The following is a 20,484-nucleotide window of genomic DNA, read 5'->3' as shown; positions in this document are numbered from 1 at the left end:
ATGGGAAAATATATTGTCATGTAACTTTTGGTAGATGGGGAAATATATTGTCATGTAACTTTGGTAGATGGGGAAATGTATTGTCATGTAACTTTGGTAGATGGGGAAATATATTGTCATGTAACTTTGGTAGATAGGGAAATATATTGTAATGTAAATTGGTAGATGGGGAAATATATTGTCATGTAACTTTGGTAGATGGGGAAATATATTGTCATGTAATTGTGGTAGATGGGGAAATATATTATCATGTAACTTTGGCAGATAGGGAAATAAATTGTCATGTAACTTTTGTAGATGGGAAAATATATTGTCATGTAACTTTGGTAGATGAGGAAATATATTGTCATGTAACTTTGGTAGATGGAGAAATATATTGTCATGTAACTTTGGTAGATAGGGAAATAAATTGTCATGTAACTTTTGTAGATGGGAAAATATATTGTCATGTAACTTTGGTAGATGGGGAAATATATTGTCATGTAACGTTAATAACAGTTTGAGTTTTGAACACAAAATCGTATGACAGATATCTTATGGGTGGGCGAGCAAGTGAGAGCTGCTTTTAACAATATTCCAGCAATATCATGGCAGGCAACACCAGAAATGGGCTTCACACATTTTACCCATCTGGGGAATTGAACCCAGCTTTTTGGTGTGACGGGCGAACGCTTTAACCACAAGCCTAACCCACCCCATCTAAATCCTTTAAATCCTTAATCTAATCAATGCAGTGATCTAACTTAATGTGATAAAAAAAAGAACAATTTTTTTAAGCCTTACTAAATCAAGACAGTGGCTGTTGTTAGCTTTTTCAGCTTGTCAAAGCCAGGACTTTGTGTTCACATGCACAGTCCACATAATGTTCTGGGTTGGTGATTAGGTGGCAAATGTACAAGTTGCCCAACATCCGTGAGAGACAAACACAGAGTTTATTGTACATGGTTAGAGGTGCAATCAGCTCCATGACACTATGACAGCATCGGGGACCCAGACAGGTCTTGTTGGTGGAATGGGTTGTGCAGACACCCATCACATGTCTCACCTGAATGAATGTCGTGTCTCACCTGCCTGGTGTTGTGTGGAGGGTACGATCTCACACACAGCTGAAGTCATGGCAATGTGTTACAGGTGAAAAAATGTTTGCTTGGAATTCAGATACAAATGGGAGAAATTGGTGCTGCTGAACAGGTAATGTATTGGAAAAGTTCGGATTGGGTTCAACTTGTGGGTGGGTGAGTGAGTGAGTGAGTGAGTGGGTGGGTGAGTGAGTGAGTGAGTGAGTGAGTGAGTGAGTGAGTGAGTGAGTGAGTGAGTGAGTGAGTGAGTGAGTGAGTGAGTGAGTGAGTGAGTGAGTGAGTGAGTGGGTGGGTGGGTGGGTGGGTGGGTGAGTGAGTGAGTGTGAGTGAGTTTAACATCCCTTTTAACAGTATTCCAGTTATATCGCGGCGTGTCAGCTTAATGTGAGAAGAAAGCCCGAAGTGATGCAGGTCTCATACGTTTACCACTTCAGTGAAACCCACGAGCACGGGTAAGGTGCTGACAAACCTAGAAACATAATTGGGGTGAACCAGGATCCGAACCCACAATCATAGGTTTCTGGCATGCCCAAGGGACGCAACTCTGCACAACGAATCGCGGCGCCTTAGATGACCTGGCCACCCGTGCCCCCTCAACTTGTAGAGTATTGTGATACATATATATCATGAGATATATCAACACAAGCTGATTACAAGGGAGTCCAAATCCTCAGCTTTTCAATGAATTTTCAATCCAAAATAATCTAAAAGTTTGACGCCCTGCTTTGAAAATTTCTTTTGAAACTTTCTTGTACACACAGACCTGACATTTCATCTTTATTTCTCAATACAGTGTGAAATATCTCCATGCAGTAAGATCATACAGCGTAAAAGAAATTTTAAATCAATTTACAGAATTCAATTTACAGTACAAAATTTGAGGACCATGTTCTTCATTTTTTTTTTTTAAATGCAATATTTTAGGTATTGAGTTAACGATACATGACAATTATTGTAAGTTTTTGTCTGTGAGTAATAGCACAAAGACCATACTGTGGAACAAAGTTTTCAGGCTGTTGGTTCCCAAGAACTCAGCTAAATGTAAATGGGCCTGAGAGTGTACTCAACACTTATGAGGAGAATTTTCAAGATGGCTGCCATGGCAGACGGTCAAGTCTGACTAGACACTAGTCATCCAGCTGGAGAATGTGGTCAACACAGCCTTCTGACTTCTGTTGTCCAAAACAAGCAGCAGTTAACACTCCGAACCACACACAAACACAACGGGGCCCCGCTCCACAAAGCGATCGTAGCGCTAAGGTGATCCCAACTCCCATACTTAAACATAGATGTACGACTGTCATAGCGCTACAACCCCTTTGTGGAACTGGGCACTGGACTGTGGGCATCTCCATTGTCTGAATGATGTCTGCAAGAAAGTCTTCTTAAATATATTTCATGTTTATGTTTTAGAAGAGTAAAACACAAGTTTTGTATGCATGCAAGAATGCAAATGCTGAAATCAAGGCAATGAGTGAGTGGGTTGAGTTTTATGCTGGTATCAGCATATATTTCAGCAATATCACAGCACAGGGTGCCAAATATGAGCCTCACACATTGTACCCTAACTCGGACCTTTTGCATGTCAAGCCAATATTGTTTAACCATTAGGCTACCCCACCATGTTGCAATTAACTGATGCTAATCTGGCATGTTCCTGCTTGATTTGCTGCATAACCTTTATAGTATGTAGAGATGGATTCCTGTTGCAATATATGTCATAACCTATTTTTAGCCAACAACCATGAAGGGAGTTTCCTGTTGACCATGCAAAGTTATGCATGTCATATTTGGTGTTTTGAAATAAATAAATCAAACAGAACTAAAATAAAAATGAAACTTACAGTGTGAAATTTAATACCATCCCAGTATTCCCATCCAAACAATAAGCTTGGATCATGTGGAACAGAAATAAACATACATTTATGTCTCTGAAAATAGTATTTTATTTGGTATAATGTTGGATCAGTCAGTTAAGAAAGGGGAAATAAAAGCTAAATCTTTTTAAGTTTTCTCTTCACCGTCTTTATCTTTAAGATTTCATTTCATCAGTTATTACCTAAAAACATGAAGTACATGTATGTCTTTGTTGCATTTTGTCGACAAATGTTTATATTTTTTAAACCGTAAATAACAAAGAATATAATATTAATTCAATTTATTTGGAGTTCATGCCATTTATTAGCAATTTGGCCAGTCAGTTAATTACCTTAATACCTCAAAGAGTCATCCTGTACTAACTTGAACAATTCATGGAAATATTCTTCCAACGTCAATCCTCGTACACCCAAAGATACTTAATTACATAGCTAAACAAGCCAGGTACTCTACTAGGACCAACATGTCAATACAAATCCCATTCAGGTTTACAAACATCAAAAGCAAACAAGCGGAAAAAAATTATATCAGACCTCAAGAGTCAACCAAGCCTTTTAAGAATGTCTAAATTGTTTGAAACTAGATGCTGTTATGTAGAATATAATTGTCAAGAGGGACGTGCTGTTCTTGCCTCAGAAGGGATAACAGTGCTCGTCCAAGGGTTGTATTTCATAGCAAGACATATTTTCATGTTTAAGTTATTGAAATCTCTGAAAGCAGCCTTTTGAGTACGAAAGTGTGTCACAGGAGAATGGGTCGAGAGCGTTAAGCGAGAATGAGGCTATTCCAGCGCCCAGTATCCCTCACTTGTTCCGCAAGACAAATACATTGCTATGCAACTCTCAGGCTCACATCAAAGGAATACCTGTGCAGTTATATACCATACTAACTCACATAAAATCCTTGGTCAAATGGACGATGATGATTTTCACGATACTACAACTTAAAGTCTTCAAAGGGAATTATTGGAGCAGATGCACATCGGTAGTTTGTTATCAAATATTGAATAGCAAGCAGTGAATGAGTTTGTTGAGTTGACATAGGCACGTGTAGCATGCTCTTTGATTTGTTGAAGTATAACATTTCCTTTGAGGAAAATACAAACAACGAAGACACTGTATTAATATATACAGATATGCTTCATCAACAAAAAATAGAAAATTGCAGGAAAGATATAAAATTAATGCTTCAAAATGGTACTTTTTCTTCAGCAATTAAGGCAATTATGAAATTAACTGTTTTTAGGGTCTTTTGACATGAAAGGAAACGGATGTTACTTTGTAACATTTATAAAAAATATTGGAATGAATTATACTTAATTCTTGGAAAAGCATCAATGACTTGATATTTATAATTCTTGCAGAAAAGGTTTGAAAGTCATTTCATCTTGTTAATGGTTAACAAGGATAAAAATTAATCAATTGACTCCAAATCATATATACCAAAACATTAATCATTAATGTTTTGGTATATATGATTTTAAGTCAATACGTCGCATTATTTAGTTAGCACGTGACAGGCTTCATGTTTTGCAGAATTTCTGTGTATAAAAAAATCAGTACCAAAATTCACATATCATATATCACATTCACTATGAAAAGTTGGTGTGCAACAAAATAAGCTGATCCTGGAACAATAAAGGAAAGCAACTCTGCATAGAAAGTTTGTTTGTTAGTAGTTTAACATCGCACTCATCAATATTCCAGATAATTGATTACAGTCTGCAAAAAATCAAATCTGGACCAGTCAATCCAGTGATTGACATCATGAGCATCAATCCACACAATTGGGATATGCATCAACCAAGTCAGCCAACCTGACCACCTGATCGAGTTAGTCGCCTCTTACAACAAGCATAGTCGCCTTTTAAGCACAGAAAACAGTGGTACCATAGACTATGGGACACTTGGATCAAGCAAGCATGCTTTCATCATATGAAAAAAGCAAAAAATTTGACAATCTGCTAATTTGTTATTCAACTACTCAAATGTCTCTGACAATAAATATATATATGTTATTCAGGTTTTCTGAAACAGCAAAATGCAGCACCAAAATATAAGTTATAGAAATGAGAACTTCTTTATGACATAAATACTTATCTCTACAGTGAGTGAATTAAGTTTAAACCACTTTTAGCACATTCCAGCTATATCATAGCAGCGAACACTAGAAATGGGCTTCACACATTGTTCCTATTAGGAGAATCAACCTGGGCCTTCAGTGTGATGAACAAATGCTTGAGCTACTGGGCTACCCTACCTCCTACAGAGGGGGGTGGGGCATGGGTGGCCCAGTCGTCTTAGGGGCCGCGAGTTGCGTCCCTTGGGTGAGCCAGAAACCTATTATTGTATTGTTTGCCCAAATTATGTTTCTAGGTTTGTCATCACCATAACCTTCACCAATCATGGTATAGTTCTATCAATAGTATATCTGATACCTTTTATTATAAACATTTTAAATCCCTGTTGAATGTAGAAAAATATCTTACACTCCCCATACCAGTATATCTGAGAATATGTATGACTCGTTTCAGATGTAGCAAGTTTAAACTTGCAATTGACTTGGGGAGATACACAAATGTCCCATACACTGAACGATTATGTAAATATTGTATAGAAAATGGTATATATTTTATTGAAGATGAATTTCATGTTTTACTTGTATGTGAGCGTTATTCAGCCCTAAGAAATATGTATCTTAAACAGTATATCAAGTTTCAAACTGTAACATCTTTTACTGAAATTATTTCATCAGAAAACTTTGATGTTGTATATAACACATGTTTATATCTATATAAAGTCCAACAGCTAAGAGAAACTTAAATCGACTACTTCCTTGGCATGCGTAGTTCATGCAATCAACCATTGTCTGTATTATGGGCCTATGGCCTTCTTACTGAATAAACTGTCTGTCTGTCTGTCTGTCATCACCATACCCATGCTTGTGAGTTTCACCGAAATGGTAAACATCTCAGACCTGCATCACTTCGGGCTTTCCTCCCACATTAAGCTGACATGCCGCAATATAACTGGAATACTGTTAAAAGCGGTGTTAAACCCAACTCACTCACCCCTACAGAGCTATGCCCCTGTGAAGATCCTGGTTAGAACTAGTCTTCAGAAACCCATGGCTGTTGGAAGAGGTGACTAACAGAATTGGGTGATCAGGCTCACTGACTTGGTTGATGCATATCATCGTATCGTTGATGTCAGTCATGGGACTGTCTGGTCCAGATTTGATTATTTATTGGGTGTTGTCATAGAATACAAGGCTACTTTATAACATACTCTTATATTCTATGGTGCACAGATGTTTTCTAACATATATATTGTATGTATATCATATTATCATATATATTATATTTTATGGAAGAAATACATAACAAATAATTGACAAACTTCTTCTGTTGGGAGTGCGATACAGCAATGTCATGATACCTTACGTATCATGATACATAGGTCACGACTCGATGCATATTGATATGTACTCGATACGTATAGGATGTATCACCCCTAGTCTCTGTATGTTCTCCAATATACAATAGGATTCAGGTACGACTTTCGCTACATATTAAATGTCCAGAGACATAAAATATATTAAAGAGTGAGTGAGTGAGTTGGGTTTAACGCCGCTTTTAACAGTATTCCAGTTATATCGCGGCGTGTCAGCTTAATGTGGGAGGAAAGCATGAAGTGATGCAGGTCTCAGACGTTTACCACTTCGGTGAAACCCACAAGAGTGGGTATGGTGCTGACAAACCTAGAAACATAATCGGGGCGAACTTGGATTCAAACCCACAATCATAGGTTTCTGGCTCGCCCAAGGGACGCAACTCTGCACAGGGAATCATGGCGCCTTAGACAACTGGGCCACTCATGCCTCCATATATTAAAGATGGATGCTTATTAAAGACAAAGTTTCCACTTTGGTAAACTTAGTTAACCTTCTCAAATCTTCACTTCAATATAAAAATAATAAACTCAACATGGACATAATGGAGGAAGAGATATCTAGAACGAACCTCTGAATTTTGTTCAGAAATCATTTGTGGATGGGTATTGGGGCAGGGAGCTTGATACTTTCAAATATACTACTCCACTTTTCACAGGGATATTTTATTCTTACGCTACATCAAGTGTACACTTAGCAAGAATAACATAACTGATTATCCCTGACAAAAGTTGAGTAGTATAGTATCAACTCATCTTCTCTAGTAGATGTAAACAGAGGCCCACCATCACAAGATGTGTGATAGTTTAATGGCTAGGCAGGTGTACGTTAAATATTTGATCTTTCCCGGGTGAAAGTTCCATATCCAATCTGGCACTGCTTGGAGGCAAAACACATGGTTCATTAACTTGTAAGCCATGGTGTAAATTCGGGCTCATAAATATTTACAAATATTTTGTTGTCATGGTTATTGTAAAAAAGTCAAATTAGAAACTGTAATAACTATAATATTTTTGTATGTATCTTACACATATTAACATATAGAATATCAGCATTATGAAGGCGCCAGTTTCATGAAACAATGACAACAATTTTGTTTTAATTCTACTCCAATACAGAATGCTCAATATCCTAGGAAAAAAGTCCATCTTTGTTTTCATATCTTTTTCATACTACCACATTGAAAAACAAATGCATAAAATAAATATTCCTAATTGGCATGATTGATTAATTGAATTAATGTGAAAGAATCTGGGGATCCTTAACTTCTTTTGAGTAGTATATGTTTGAGTTTATACATGTATAACTTATGCTGAGATGCTCTGATGTCAGTTTGCGTTTCACAGATGGCTTAATGAAGTCTTGTCTTCTGATGATGAAAGGTACAACACACCTATCAATATACTAGATAAATAACCCGTGAAGATCCAGGGTAGAATAGGTCTTCAACAACCCATGCTTGCCGTAAAAGGTGACTGTGCTTGTCGTAAGAGGCGACTAACGGGATCGGGTGGTCAGGCTCGCTGACTTGGTTGATGCATGTCTACGATCCCAATTGCGTGGATCGATGCTCATGATATCAATCACTGGATTGTCTGGTCCAGATTCGATTATTTACAGACCGCCGTCATATAGCTTGAATATTGCTGAGTGTGGCTTTCAACAAGAAACAAACTACATAAATATTGTTGATGATGTTACAGATTCATTGGAATGCAAGTTCATATGTCAGACTACAACACAGGAAAAGAACCATCAAACAATGACTGCATTGAGCATTATCTTCATCACTCAATATCTACCATATTAACTTAAAGAGAAATTAAAAAATGATCAAATATATTTGATGATTAAATACCTTGTAGTCAATATCAAAATTAACAATCAATTTACCACCTTATGCCAATAAATGTTGCCCTTTCTACTTAACGATACTGGTATGTATTTTCACCTGTTAAGATCCATTCATACCTTTGTAGCTTACCCGGATCAATACACCTGTTTGTTTACCTGATAAAATATGTCAATCTATGCTTCACTGGTGTCACTTTCTTGTGTAGATTTCAATTGTCAATTTCAATACACCACTGAGCATACCTCTGATGTCAACATTCTTACATGACACTGGCTTGAATAAAGAGACTCTTAAAGAAATATGCTCGTGTAGGATTGTAATGGAAAGGGGTGTGTCCACATGTCAAGAAAATCATGAAGATGATAAGGGGAAACTATTTGCTAATGAGGATGTCATTGATAAAATTCATTTTTCACCTACCTGCATATGTGATATTTTTAGTGTGAAAAATGTTTGTTTAGTATATATTGGAATATCATTTATCATGTCTACATATTCACTAACAATTAAATACATGATAAAAGATATTTGGTTAATGTAATATTTGTTCAAATATTTTTATATTGTTTTTGAGATTGTTCGTGTGATGGGTGAGCTGAAATTAAGAGTGGAGCAAGTAAACTTGTAACTGTCTAATTGACAGTTATCAAACACCTGGCTGATGTGACAATTAATCATATGACAGGCGAGAAAACAAGGTAGCATCAGTATCTATATATATGAGTGTATCTTACCTTTATTTCGTCTCCACAGCAAGAACGCTACAACTCCTAGAATCAGGGCTACAACTGCCAAAGTCCCAAAAACACTTCCCACAACGATTCCTGCAACATTCGGCTGCTCGCATGCATTCTGACACGAACAATACTCAAACAATAGCACAATAATACACAATTTCCACAACGACACCATCTTGAGATGAAGCATAATTGTCAATTTAAGCGGGCCTGTCCACTGTCTAGTTGACAGGCGAAGTTAAACCGAGCATCTGTGTGTGCCCTAGAGAGGGACGGACGCTATCAGTGTATCCTCGCGTCACAGGTAAGATCCAGGTAAATCGCGTTGTAGCTATTTACCTGTCCAAACTATGAATGTACGTATGCCGACACCACCGCGTTTCAATTTCTCCTGTCACAAATCAGGTATCCTCGGGTCTTCTCGTCCCTGTCTCTGCTAAGTGTCCAGGCACAAGCCCTATCGTGCTTCACTGCACTGCAAACGAGCACGGCCGACAATTTACGCTAAGGTGGACTTGTCTCAGGTATGCGGTCGTTTGTCATAGCCCACTACACAAGCATATAGGTGAAGTTTGCCCTAAATATAGACGGTTGACCACTCCGGCCCTTAACCAGTCTCCCGACTAGGGTTGGGGAAAGCAACGCCTGAGTGAAATATGCCTGCATTGTAGCACATACCGCGGCCATTTAGTTTTCGTGTTTCGTTCGTTTTATTGATTATTTTTTTGTTAGTAAGGTAGGTCACATTCCACCGACTAGGCTATGTAGTACAAACATTATTGAGTATAAAAGACAGGTATGAGGGTTGGTTTTCGTAGCACACGCGCCGCTTACGGGGACAGGTGGGCGTGGTCGAAGGATGAACTCGTAGGGGGTGGGGTTGAGGAGGAGGTGGGAATTAGTACAAGAGAGAAATAAGGTAAAACTCGTCCGACAGGTGGATCGTATAATTTATAAGTGTATATTCAACAGCAGCTGACGTCTGTGCTACACTTTGAACACATTCACCTGTGTTGTAGAAGGATTATATATCAATATATGTAGGTTTAATGTAGCTTTCACACTGATACTTGTTGAACGTAATTGTTCCAAAAAATCGATACTTGTTATCAAAACACATTTGTCATAGAAGCAGTCGCATCGTGACTCTTCGTATTATTCTGAAAAAAACACATCCTGAACAAAAAAAACCAACAAAGCATATACTGAACAAAATAAGTTAGGGGTCATGCATATTTTTTAGGATTGTTTTTTGTAGTGAAGACAGAGCACACAAAATATTCATGACCCCTATTTTATTTTGTTCAGTATATCCACAACTAGAAAGAAGTTAAAGAACATTTGATTGTTTCATTTTACTAGAGTTAATATGTCATGGCAAAGAATCGGATGTTCTTTAATTTTTTTGACGGGGGTGTTCTTAACTTTTTTTTAGTAGTACCGCATTCGACGTAATAAGTGCCCCGCCGTAATAAGTGCTCACGGCAATATTTGCTAATATTTTAGCTAGTGAACAATCCCAATTAGCACCCCTTCCGATTGATCAATGTACACTTATTTATTGGTGTATAATACACACTCGTGTGTTTTATGCACCCTTAATTATGGGCAATTAAATTTTGGAAAATATATCTGTCGTGTATAATACGCACATACTTTTCTTTTCAATCATTTCAGGCTGTCGACATAAACCACGAAATATACGACCTTTCAACTCTGTCTTCCTCACCAAAATTATATTTTATTAAGAGACCCCTATTTCTAATATTGAGAGCACCCTGAGCGCTTATTACGTCGAATACGGTACATTTAATTAACGTTTCTACCTTATCTGCACCCGTTAGGACTCCGAAAGGCGACTAAATCGGACAGGTCGACAGGCTCGGTGACTTGGTTGATTGCTTGTCATCATACCCCGACGGGGGCCGTTGCTTATGATATCAATCACTCGATTGTCAGATCCATACTCGAATATTTACAGGATGCCGTCATATAGCTGGAATATTACTGAGTGCGGCGTTAACACAACAAACAAACACGGTCGGAGAGATTCACAAAATTAATGTTATCCATATAGAAGAAACAAACCTGAAATAAGATTGTGTTCGTTGTGATGGGCAAATCTGATTGCTTTGTACAATATTTCAGTTATATCACGGCGTCATTTTTATGTACTGACGTTAACCGTCCCTTGACGGATATGGTATTTGTTATACCACGTTTGGTTTGTGAAAATCACAAATATGGTGCGGCAGCGTTTAGGGGCATAACCGTGATGTGGGATTCGAACCCATTAGTTTCTAATCCTGTCAGCTTCGATAACCCCTTGGCCCATACTGGCGTTTGAAACAATGGCTTTCCTGCGCCAATTCGAGACCATAAATCACAATATGAATAGACAGCTCTTCGCGGTTACGCACGAGCAACGATGTCTGCCGAGTTACAACTGCCCCAATCCATAGTAAAGTATGAGTTACGACTACCGTCCGTCTATAGTAAAGTATAAGTTACGACTACCGTCCGTCTATAGTAAAGTATGACTTACGACTACCGCCCGTCTATAGTAAAGCATGAGTTACGACTACCGTCCGTCTATAGCAAAGTATGAGTTACGACTGCCGTCCGTCCTAAATAAAATGAGTTACGACTGCCGTCCGTCTATAGTAAAGTATGAGTTACGACGACCGTCCATCAATAGTAAAGTATGAGTTACGACTTCCGTCCGTCTATAGTAAAGTATTAGTTACAACTGATCGCATTCTATAGTTAAGTATGACTTAACGGCGACGTATCTCCACATTGTAAAGTCGCGCTCTCTCTTTCTATCTCTCTTTCTCTCGATATACAGATAGAGAGATATACTGTCTACGCATTAGACCAACCAACTCCAACTTTACCACGAAAATATCCGTGATACATCATTGGTTAATGGTTAATAGGTCACGTTTTGTCCCTCTGTACTGACCACACGTCCTTCACCCACAGAGGTCCAGCCACGCTCACCTATGCCGGTTCAAATCCACTAGCAAACGTTCTGATTGGATGGCTAACCATGGCCTCATGCGGGTTTGTGTCAATATTTAGCCGCCTATGGGCGGGGACGTGCCGCAACTGGGGATGAGTCCTTCCCCATCCTCCTCAGGCAACTACCTTTCATTACCGGGGTACAGGCATGTGGGGGAATGTGTGACGGATTGTTTTAAATAGGGACTAACATAGACGAGCTTTCCTTATTGACATTTGCCCTCTACCGATCTGATCTGTTTCCCCCTTAATCTGTCATTGTTATACACATTTGCAGCTTAGAATTCAAGGTTTACACTGCCTTTTTTGCATGACACGGTAACAACGTCAACTGGGGCTGGACGGGTCATTTACGTCGGACATTCCGAGCACCACTTTGCACGAGGCTGGACAAAGCATGGACACTTTGTTAACAAAATGTCAGATACGAGATGTTAAGAGTCAGCAATTTAAAAACATTGAAAATCTCTCGGTATCTTTTTTGTTAAGATGAGAACACCGTTTTTCTCTTGATTCGGTAAGGATACAATCAAATACGATGGTTTTCGTTGTTTCTGTTACCAAAAAGATATAGTCGGATGTTCAGTTGTGATAAAATATTAAAAATGACGAGGTGTGACAAGGACCCCTATTTTACCCAGAGGTAATAACAGATTTTAATGTCACACTATATGACTCTGAAAATTACCGGACACATTTTATATGTCTAATAATTAAAAAAAAATTCTTTTCTATCACTTGTAAATTTTGACGTTATGACATGGTTAAGTACAGAAGTATGGTTATAGAGTGCAGAACCGTAACTCGAGATGTATCTTTAACCACATGTGTGTTTAGCTGACGTCCAGTAAATCAACTAGGGTCAAAGATGTGCTCACGTTCACATATTTGAAACACGATTCACGAAAACCTCTAAAATCAGTTTTAATGCATTTCGCCTTGCCTCGCCATTTTGCGTTGGTACAAGCACAATACATGCAAGTATTAAAAGAACAAAGTCTGCTTATCATCCATATGGTCACATCTGATAAAATAAATCAGTTCTTGTGGGACCCGTGAAAATCCGGGTTAGACTAGGTTTTCAGCAACCCGTCGTAAAAGGCGACTACTACCTCTGTATATTACTGTCATGACAAGAATCATCACTTTTTGGGGAGGATTGCTATCTGGAAAAGCCACCAAACTTTCATTAATTGTGTATAAAAATTTGTATTATAACTACACTGTAAATAATCAACCCCAAAATTGGCTAAAGTTTGTTAAACATATTCTTGTTACGACAGGTAATAACAATGTTTGGATAAATCAGTCATTTTCATCAGTTGATTAGCTTACATTTGTGATTAGAACTTGTTTGGAAGATCAGTTTATACAACGGTGGAATTCTGATGTCACAAATTCAAGTAAAGGAAAATTCTATAAAGTCATTAAAGATAATATCTCTCTGGAAACATATCTGTGTAATTTACCAAAACGAGTGTACATACCACTACTACTTTTCAGAACTTCTTGCCATTTTTTACCGATTGAATGTGGAAGATGGAATCACACCCCTTTATTAGATAGAAAGTGTACTGTTTGTAAATGCCAAGACATTGCGGATGAATATCATTATATTTTTAAATGTGAATATTTTAAAGAAGTAAGACAATTATACATACCAAAGACTCTTACTGTACCCTATCTATTTTTAAACTTCAACAGATGTTTCATTGGAAAAATAATATCTTCTTGAAAAAATTATCAAAATATTGTAAAATAGTAATGACTACATTTAAATAACTATTAAAGCTGCCATCACTATTATACGTCACATCTCCTGTTAAACCTCAACATGCTACTTTTTGTAGCCTTGGGCGTAATAAAGTTCTGTTCTGTTCTGTCGTAAGAGGTGACTAATGGGATCGGGTGGCTAGGCTCGCTAAATTGGTTGATTTATGTCATCGTATCAAAATTGCATGGATCGTTGCTCATGATATCAATCACTGGATTGTTGCCTGATCATATATAGGCGATCTATCGACAAATGCCAGAAACGTAACTGGAATATCAGCAATGATGTGACATCCGAGTACTCTTTTTGTTTTTCCGGAAGTTTAGAATGGCCGTCTGAGGGACCTCTGTTCGCTGTTTTTGTCAATTCGAAAGTTTCATATGGTCATGAGTGACCTCTGTTAGGTCTTTTCGTCAAGTCCTTTACAATATCAAAACCTGGGTCACTCAGAATCGACCTCAGTCATGTTGGGAATCGAACCCGGTCATCGATGTGACAAGTCAACGCATGAACTACTCGACTACCCTATCACCCCTTAATGATCAGAAGCGGCCTATGGAAAACGCAAAGTTTATGGAAGCCGCTTGCTCTTAGCCAAAAATCTGGACTATGCTTGCAATGCTAATTTTCCTTTACGCGGGTGTTTGAACTAAATTAGTCAAGCACAAAGTATTCCGAACATGTTGCAAAACATTACGTGAAGAGCTTATAATGACCATTTTCAATTTATTTACCGGTTCATGGGCCAACAGTTTCACAAACGACCCAAAATATAAACAAAGCTGACGAAATTCCATCTGAAACGCTATCGGAATTTAACATAAACTCTCCCCATTAAACGCCAGGATTAACCAACTAAATTCTCGTGATATTTGAGTTTTGAAGCGTTGCCGTAACAGAAATAGTTCGCCCATTACGTCGCAAACGGCCCTCTTCCGATTGTTGTTGCCGAATGATGGGGGCCGATTCAAGGTCTACAATAATTCAACATGAAAAACCAAAGTAATTTGTATCTCTGTCTTCTGACTTAAAACACACTTGGGCGTCACTCCGCAGTTTATTTAACACATTTTGTGCATCATCAGTTTCTCATCTTTGGGATGAATTATACAATTGTGCTTTGATAAACTTTGATGACAAAAATAAATACAAACTTTTGAGAACGACCCTCAAAGCCGGCTCAAGCAGAGCAAACATGGCGACCACTCGTAACAGCAGGGGCCTTCCACGCCGGCTTCATGGGCTACGGTTTGTCTCATCACGACTTCTTCTACAAATTCATTCACATTCCAATTTCGTGAGGGAACTGATTATACGCACGTAAGAACAAATATGCCTTGTTACGTTTCAATGTCCTTACTGTAGAGAACGTAGAGTTTTCTCCATTCACGATGCAATATGACCTTCCTTTGGTTGAGGCGTGTCCTCGAAATGTTCACCTAACTCCAATTTGAAGAACACGAATATTCTTTCCATGATCTACTGTGTTGAACAGAGGCACACGGGTATTCAATAACAAGAAGGCTTTTGTACACTACAATCCCACATGCAAAACTAAAGGAAAAAATTCATCCCTTAATTCATTGAGCCTTTGTTACAAAACGTGGTGTCGAAAGATGCATTTGCACATTTATCTTTAGGTCAATTGTCAAAAATGAAAGCAAATACCATCTGAAGTTTACTGAAAAAACAATATGTGAAATGCTAGACTCATTGATAACATCCATGTCACAATTTTTTGTATTGTTTTGTTTGTTGTTTAATGCCGCTTTCAGCAACATTCCAGCTATATGACGGCGGTCTGTAAATAATCGAATCCGTTCCATCTCCGACCGTCTTATACCAAGTGACGTTAAGAGTGAGTGAGTGGGTGAGTTTGGTTTAACGCCGCTTTTAACAGTATTCCAGTCATATCACGGCGTGTCAGCTTAATGTGGGAGGAAAGCCCGAAGTGATATAGTTCTCAGACATTTACCACTTCAGTGAAACCCATGAGCACGGGTATGGTGCTGACAAACATAGAAACATAATCGGGGTGACCCGGGATTCGAACCCACAATCATAGGTTTCTGGCGTGGCTCAGGGACGCAACTCTGCACAGCGAATCGCGGCGCCGTAGACGACTTGGCCCCCCGTGCCCCCCGTGCCCCCTTGACGTTAAGAGATGGCACTTCAGCAGATTTGTCGTAAAAATCAACTTCATTGGATCCGCTGATCAGGCTGCGAGTCGGTTGATCGAGTGCCATCTTACCCGTGACGTTGCTCAACCCATATCGTGTTGACAAGCCACGTGTCGTGTTTAGTAAATTTCTCTGAACGTCTTTCATCATATCATCTGGAATGACTTTGATGGTGAAACCTCGATTGAAAAGCTTCAAGCAGCTATTACTAAAGTTAACTCCCAATCCAATTATATGGCTAACACCCATAACATGCCTACAATACCTTGAGAAATATTAAGTGTTTTTCACAGCTTAAGTATATACTGTGACCATGTGTGTTTGCTTGTTGTTTAACGCCGCACTCAGCAATATTCCACCTTTGTGACGTCCGTCTGCAAAGAATGGAGTCTGGACCAGACAATCCAGTGATTGACATCATGAGTATCGATCTACGCTATTGGGATACGATTACATGTACCCGATCCCGTTAGTCGCCTCTTATGACAAGCATGGGTCGTTGAAGACCAATTCCACCACGAACCTTCTCGGGTAATGTGACCATGACATGCATAGGGGTACTTAAGATTGAATCATTTTTGCAATTGAGTCTTGAATACAAAGTTATATTTAAAAACAAATTAGTCAAACATATTTGGGCATAACAATATCATTTATACAGTTTAAAACACGGGATAATAGGCCATCTCACTGGGGATCATGGGTGCATACGGTGCCCCAGCTTCATGCGCGATACTCCAGCAGAATGTACCTAACCATAGGAGTGAGTGAGTGAGGGAGTTGGGTGTAACGCCGCTGTTAACAATATTCCAGTTATATCATGGCGTGTCAGCTTAATGTGGGAGGAAAAGTCTCAGACGTTTGCCACTTCGGTGAAACCCACGAGCACGGGTATGGTGCTGACAAACCTAGAAACAATCGGGGCGAACCGGGATTCGAACCCACAATCATAGGTTTCTGGCGTGCCCAAGGGACGCAACTCTGCAGTGCGAATCGCGGCGCCTTAGACGACTGGGCCACCCGTGCCCTTTAAACATAGGAAGGTAGATGGACGCACATTTTCACGTGTCCCTCTGGAATATATTTAAAGAAACTGGAGTATCCACCTTCAACACACAGTGAGGCCTGTAGCGACATGCAATATGGTTTTGGGACCTTTACGAGCCCGTCTCCCAAAGGGATCCTACGATTTGAACATCGCTTGACGCCATCGGGGAAAATACAAGATTAGGGTTTATTTGTTTGTTTGTTGTTTAATGCCGCACTCAGCAATATTCAAGCTATATGACGGCGATCTGTAAAGAATCCAGTCTGGACGATACAATCCAGTGATTGGCACAATGAGCATCGATTAACGCAATTGGAATACGATGAAATGCATCAACCAAGTCAGCGATGCTGACCACCGAGTGTCAAATACATCCGAGAACTGAATCTACCCGACTCGCAAAGTAATCACGGGAACTGTTCTAACATCGCCCCCAATGAAAAAATGAAACCATATGCATATTTATTAAGCTTTAATGGAACAGGGACTTGGCTTTTCATATTGCAAGAAATTATTTTGTTCACATATTGTCAGAAAACGAGAGGCTGTAGGTGAATGTCCATTGTGTAAACTCCACATGCTCCTTCTTTATTTCACATGGCATCAACATAATGGTCTGACGGTGACCTGTCGCGGGGTCAGGGTCGCTCACGTGCATCATGCAACTTTTCCCATCATGCCACACCAGCTGCTGATTGGCTGTATAGGTCCACTGTTGACCAAGGTCATCGATGCTGCACGGCTTCAGCACAATATACCTGTTCTCGGACCCCATGCATTTGCCCCTCGCCTTCAGAAATCCGTTTTTCGTAAGAGCTACGCTAGAAGATCCGGACCCCCAGCACAGAATCAAATGAAAAGTATTTGGTGACGTATTATCTATTCCGATACACAGAGAACTTGCCGAATTTTTAACACTGCCGAATTTTACAGATGACAGAGGTGGAACGTCAAGTTCTGGAAAGACGTTTTCAAGGTACCAGGTGAAACGATTACAGTTTAGATTGTGTTGAGTGTCCCTGATTGTGGACAGGTCACCGAAGTCGGTGGAGTGAGTTACTCTTCCCCCATGAACTGCATAGAAAATCTTCTTATAATCCCCTAGCCAGAGTTCCGCAATACGTTGTTCGTTGTAGAGAAGATCATTATACGACACGGCAAAGGGATGTCCTGACTTGAAAATATGACCAACACGGGAACACTCCAGGATCTTCATATTGCCACCACACAACCACACCCGTAGGGAGAACTCCACATCCTCTCCTCCCCAAGTCTTCATCCCTTCATCAAGACCCCCCAAATCCAAGTAGTACCTTCTATCCACGGCAAAACAACAACCAACGATAGCAGGAGTAAGTATGGGGTCAGTGCTGGTTCTCCCTAGTAAAGCTCTTGGTGGAATCGGCGCAAACGTGAAACCGAGGCTCCACTGGATCTCTCCGCGCATGTTCTCCATGTACTTCCGGTACTCGAAGGTCATGGCGTCAATGGTATCAATTGCTGGTTGAATGACGGTCCGTCTGTTTTTGTATATTTCCCAAACTATCGGCTCCAGCCAGCCGACGTTCGCTTCTGTGTGAGAATCTAAAAAAACTAGAACCTCCCCTTGAGCCATTTTGGCCCCCATATTCCGTGATTTCATAGTTCCTAAGCGATGTGCTGATCGTATCAGCGATACTTTAGGGAATCGACGCAGGTAGTGCTTCATAGGTTTTATAAGGAAGGGGAGATCACTCATGTCGTCAATGACGATGACTTCATACAGAAGATGGGGTGGACTGTTGTTGATGACGCTGTGAAGAGTTCTCAATAAAGTCGACCATGGTTCGTTATGCATGGGGATTATAACAGACACAGAAGGGAGGGCTGCACCGGATATATTGACCTTTCTGCACTCGTAAGGGCGTGTATCAGGAATGGGTCTGTCCACTGAGAGTTTGTTAGATTTTGTGACATTGATGAAAAATCGTGACACGTCAGTGAACGAATTCCTAGGAAAAATATCTTCACGAATTTTGTCAAAATCTATGATGTATGATGTGTTTCGTTCGAGTACGATGGGGCCACGTCCTCTTATCTTCGCAACACGGGTAAGCAGTCCAAGTTTGTAAACGACAACAACGTTGATCACATGTACAACGATCGCAAAGCCCAACAGACATTTTACCTTTAAACTGCCCTTGCACGCCATGTTGATGACTGGACGCAGAGGATCAACACTTCAAAACGAGGCTCAAGTAATGTGTGTCACCAGTTCTTGCACGTGGGAGAACGTGCGCCACCCGTATTTCGTGCAGCGTTGGTTTAGTTGTTGTTTTGGTCTCAATGTTTTTTGATCGATGTTGTTAAATGTTTTTCTTTTTTATCTGTAAAACAAAGGAATCCTCTCGTTTTTAACACTATCAAGACAGTGCGACTACTTATAATCACAAAAATGTTTTTATCGCAAACCTAGCCTAAAGAAATGATCGCAGTTTGAGCTGGGCGCGCTGCAGCGCTGCTATTAGAGGTGAGGTGAGGTGAGGTGAGGTGAGGTGAAATGTTTTGTTTGTTGTTTTACGCCGCACTCAGCAATATTCTATCTATATGACGGCGGTCTGTAAATAATACAGTCTGGACCAGACAATCCAGTGATTGATATCATGAGCATCGATCCACACAATTGCGATTCGATGACATGCATCAACCAAGTCAGCGAGTCTTGACCACCCTATCCCGTTAGTCACCTCTTACGACCAGCATATTCGCTTTTTACAGCAAGCATGGGTTGCTGAAGACCTATTCTACCCCGGATCTTCACGGGTCGAGGTGAAATGAGTTTTAACGAGGTTTAACGTCGCGTCAAAGATTATTGCACTTATATAGCGACGTGCATGCACTTGTGTGTGTGTGTGTGTGTGTGTGTGTGGCTGCTTGTACTAGTCCGGACTGATGCCGATTTATAGTGCTATCATTCTGAGATACCATGCTGCAGTTTAACATGAATACCCCACTCAGACACAGTATACTGACTCCGAGACGACCAGTCCTTGTTTTAGCCCCTAATGCCGAGCGCCAGACAGGGTAACGACAAGTACCATCTTTTAACGTCTTTTGGTATCACGCGACTAGGTGTCGAACCCCGGACCTTCCTCTCTCCGGGCGGACGCTCTACCACAAGACCACGTAGGGGGTCCCATTACGGGTCAGAGATGCCGAGGATGTCATCATGCAGGACTATCTTCCAAAAGGCCAGACAATAAACGGAACATATTATGCTGCACATTAGAGGCAATTACGGGAAGAAATTAAGACTACGAGATGTGGGAACCTGAGAAAAGGTTTGCCCTGACATCAGGACAATTCGCCAGTGCACAAATCAGTAATGACTGTGGCTTTATACTCCTTCTTAGTCTCCTGATCTAGCTAAGCCAAACGTCCATCTGTTCCCAAGCATGAAAAACGCTCTAGGTGGAACCC

At 40.0% G+C, this 20,484-nt stretch overlaps 2 protein-coding genes across 3 annotated transcripts in view; both read right to left on the bottom strand.

Moving 5' to 3' along the window:
• Positions 1-9,845, bottom strand: part of LOC124116155 — a 77,859-nt gene extending 68,014 nt beyond the window's left edge. For both annotated transcript variants that reach the window (XM_046477387.2, XM_046477388.2), the window contains exon 1: positions 8,997-9,845. In XM_046477387.2, the coding sequence (XP_046333343.2) occupies positions 8,997-9,189 (193 nt within the window). In that variant the 5' untranslated portion in view covers positions 9,190-9,845. The remainder of the gene's footprint in view (positions 1-8,996) is intronic.
• Positions 9,846-17,545: 7,700 nt separating this feature from the next.
• On the bottom strand, positions 17,546-18,640 carry LOC124116162 (polypeptide N-acetylgalactosaminyltransferase 5-like). Its single transcript, XM_046477398.2, has one exon. It carries the CDS (start codon positions 18,638-18,640, stop codon positions 17,546-17,548), a length of 1,095 nt encoding a protein of 364 aa, XP_046333354.2.
• Positions 18,641-20,484: the final 1,844 nt, after the last annotated feature.

The sequence above is a fragment of the Haliotis rufescens genome, unplaced genomic scaffold, assembly GCF_023055435.1.
Source record: "Haliotis rufescens isolate VD_foot unplaced genomic scaffold, xgHalRufe1.0.p SCAF_3, whole genome shotgun sequence".
Taxonomy (NCBI): domain Eukaryota; kingdom Metazoa; phylum Mollusca; class Gastropoda; order Lepetellida; family Haliotidae; genus Haliotis; species Haliotis rufescens.
Note: the sequence above shows the minus strand (reverse complement) of the source record. Positions and strands in the feature narration are given on the sequence as shown.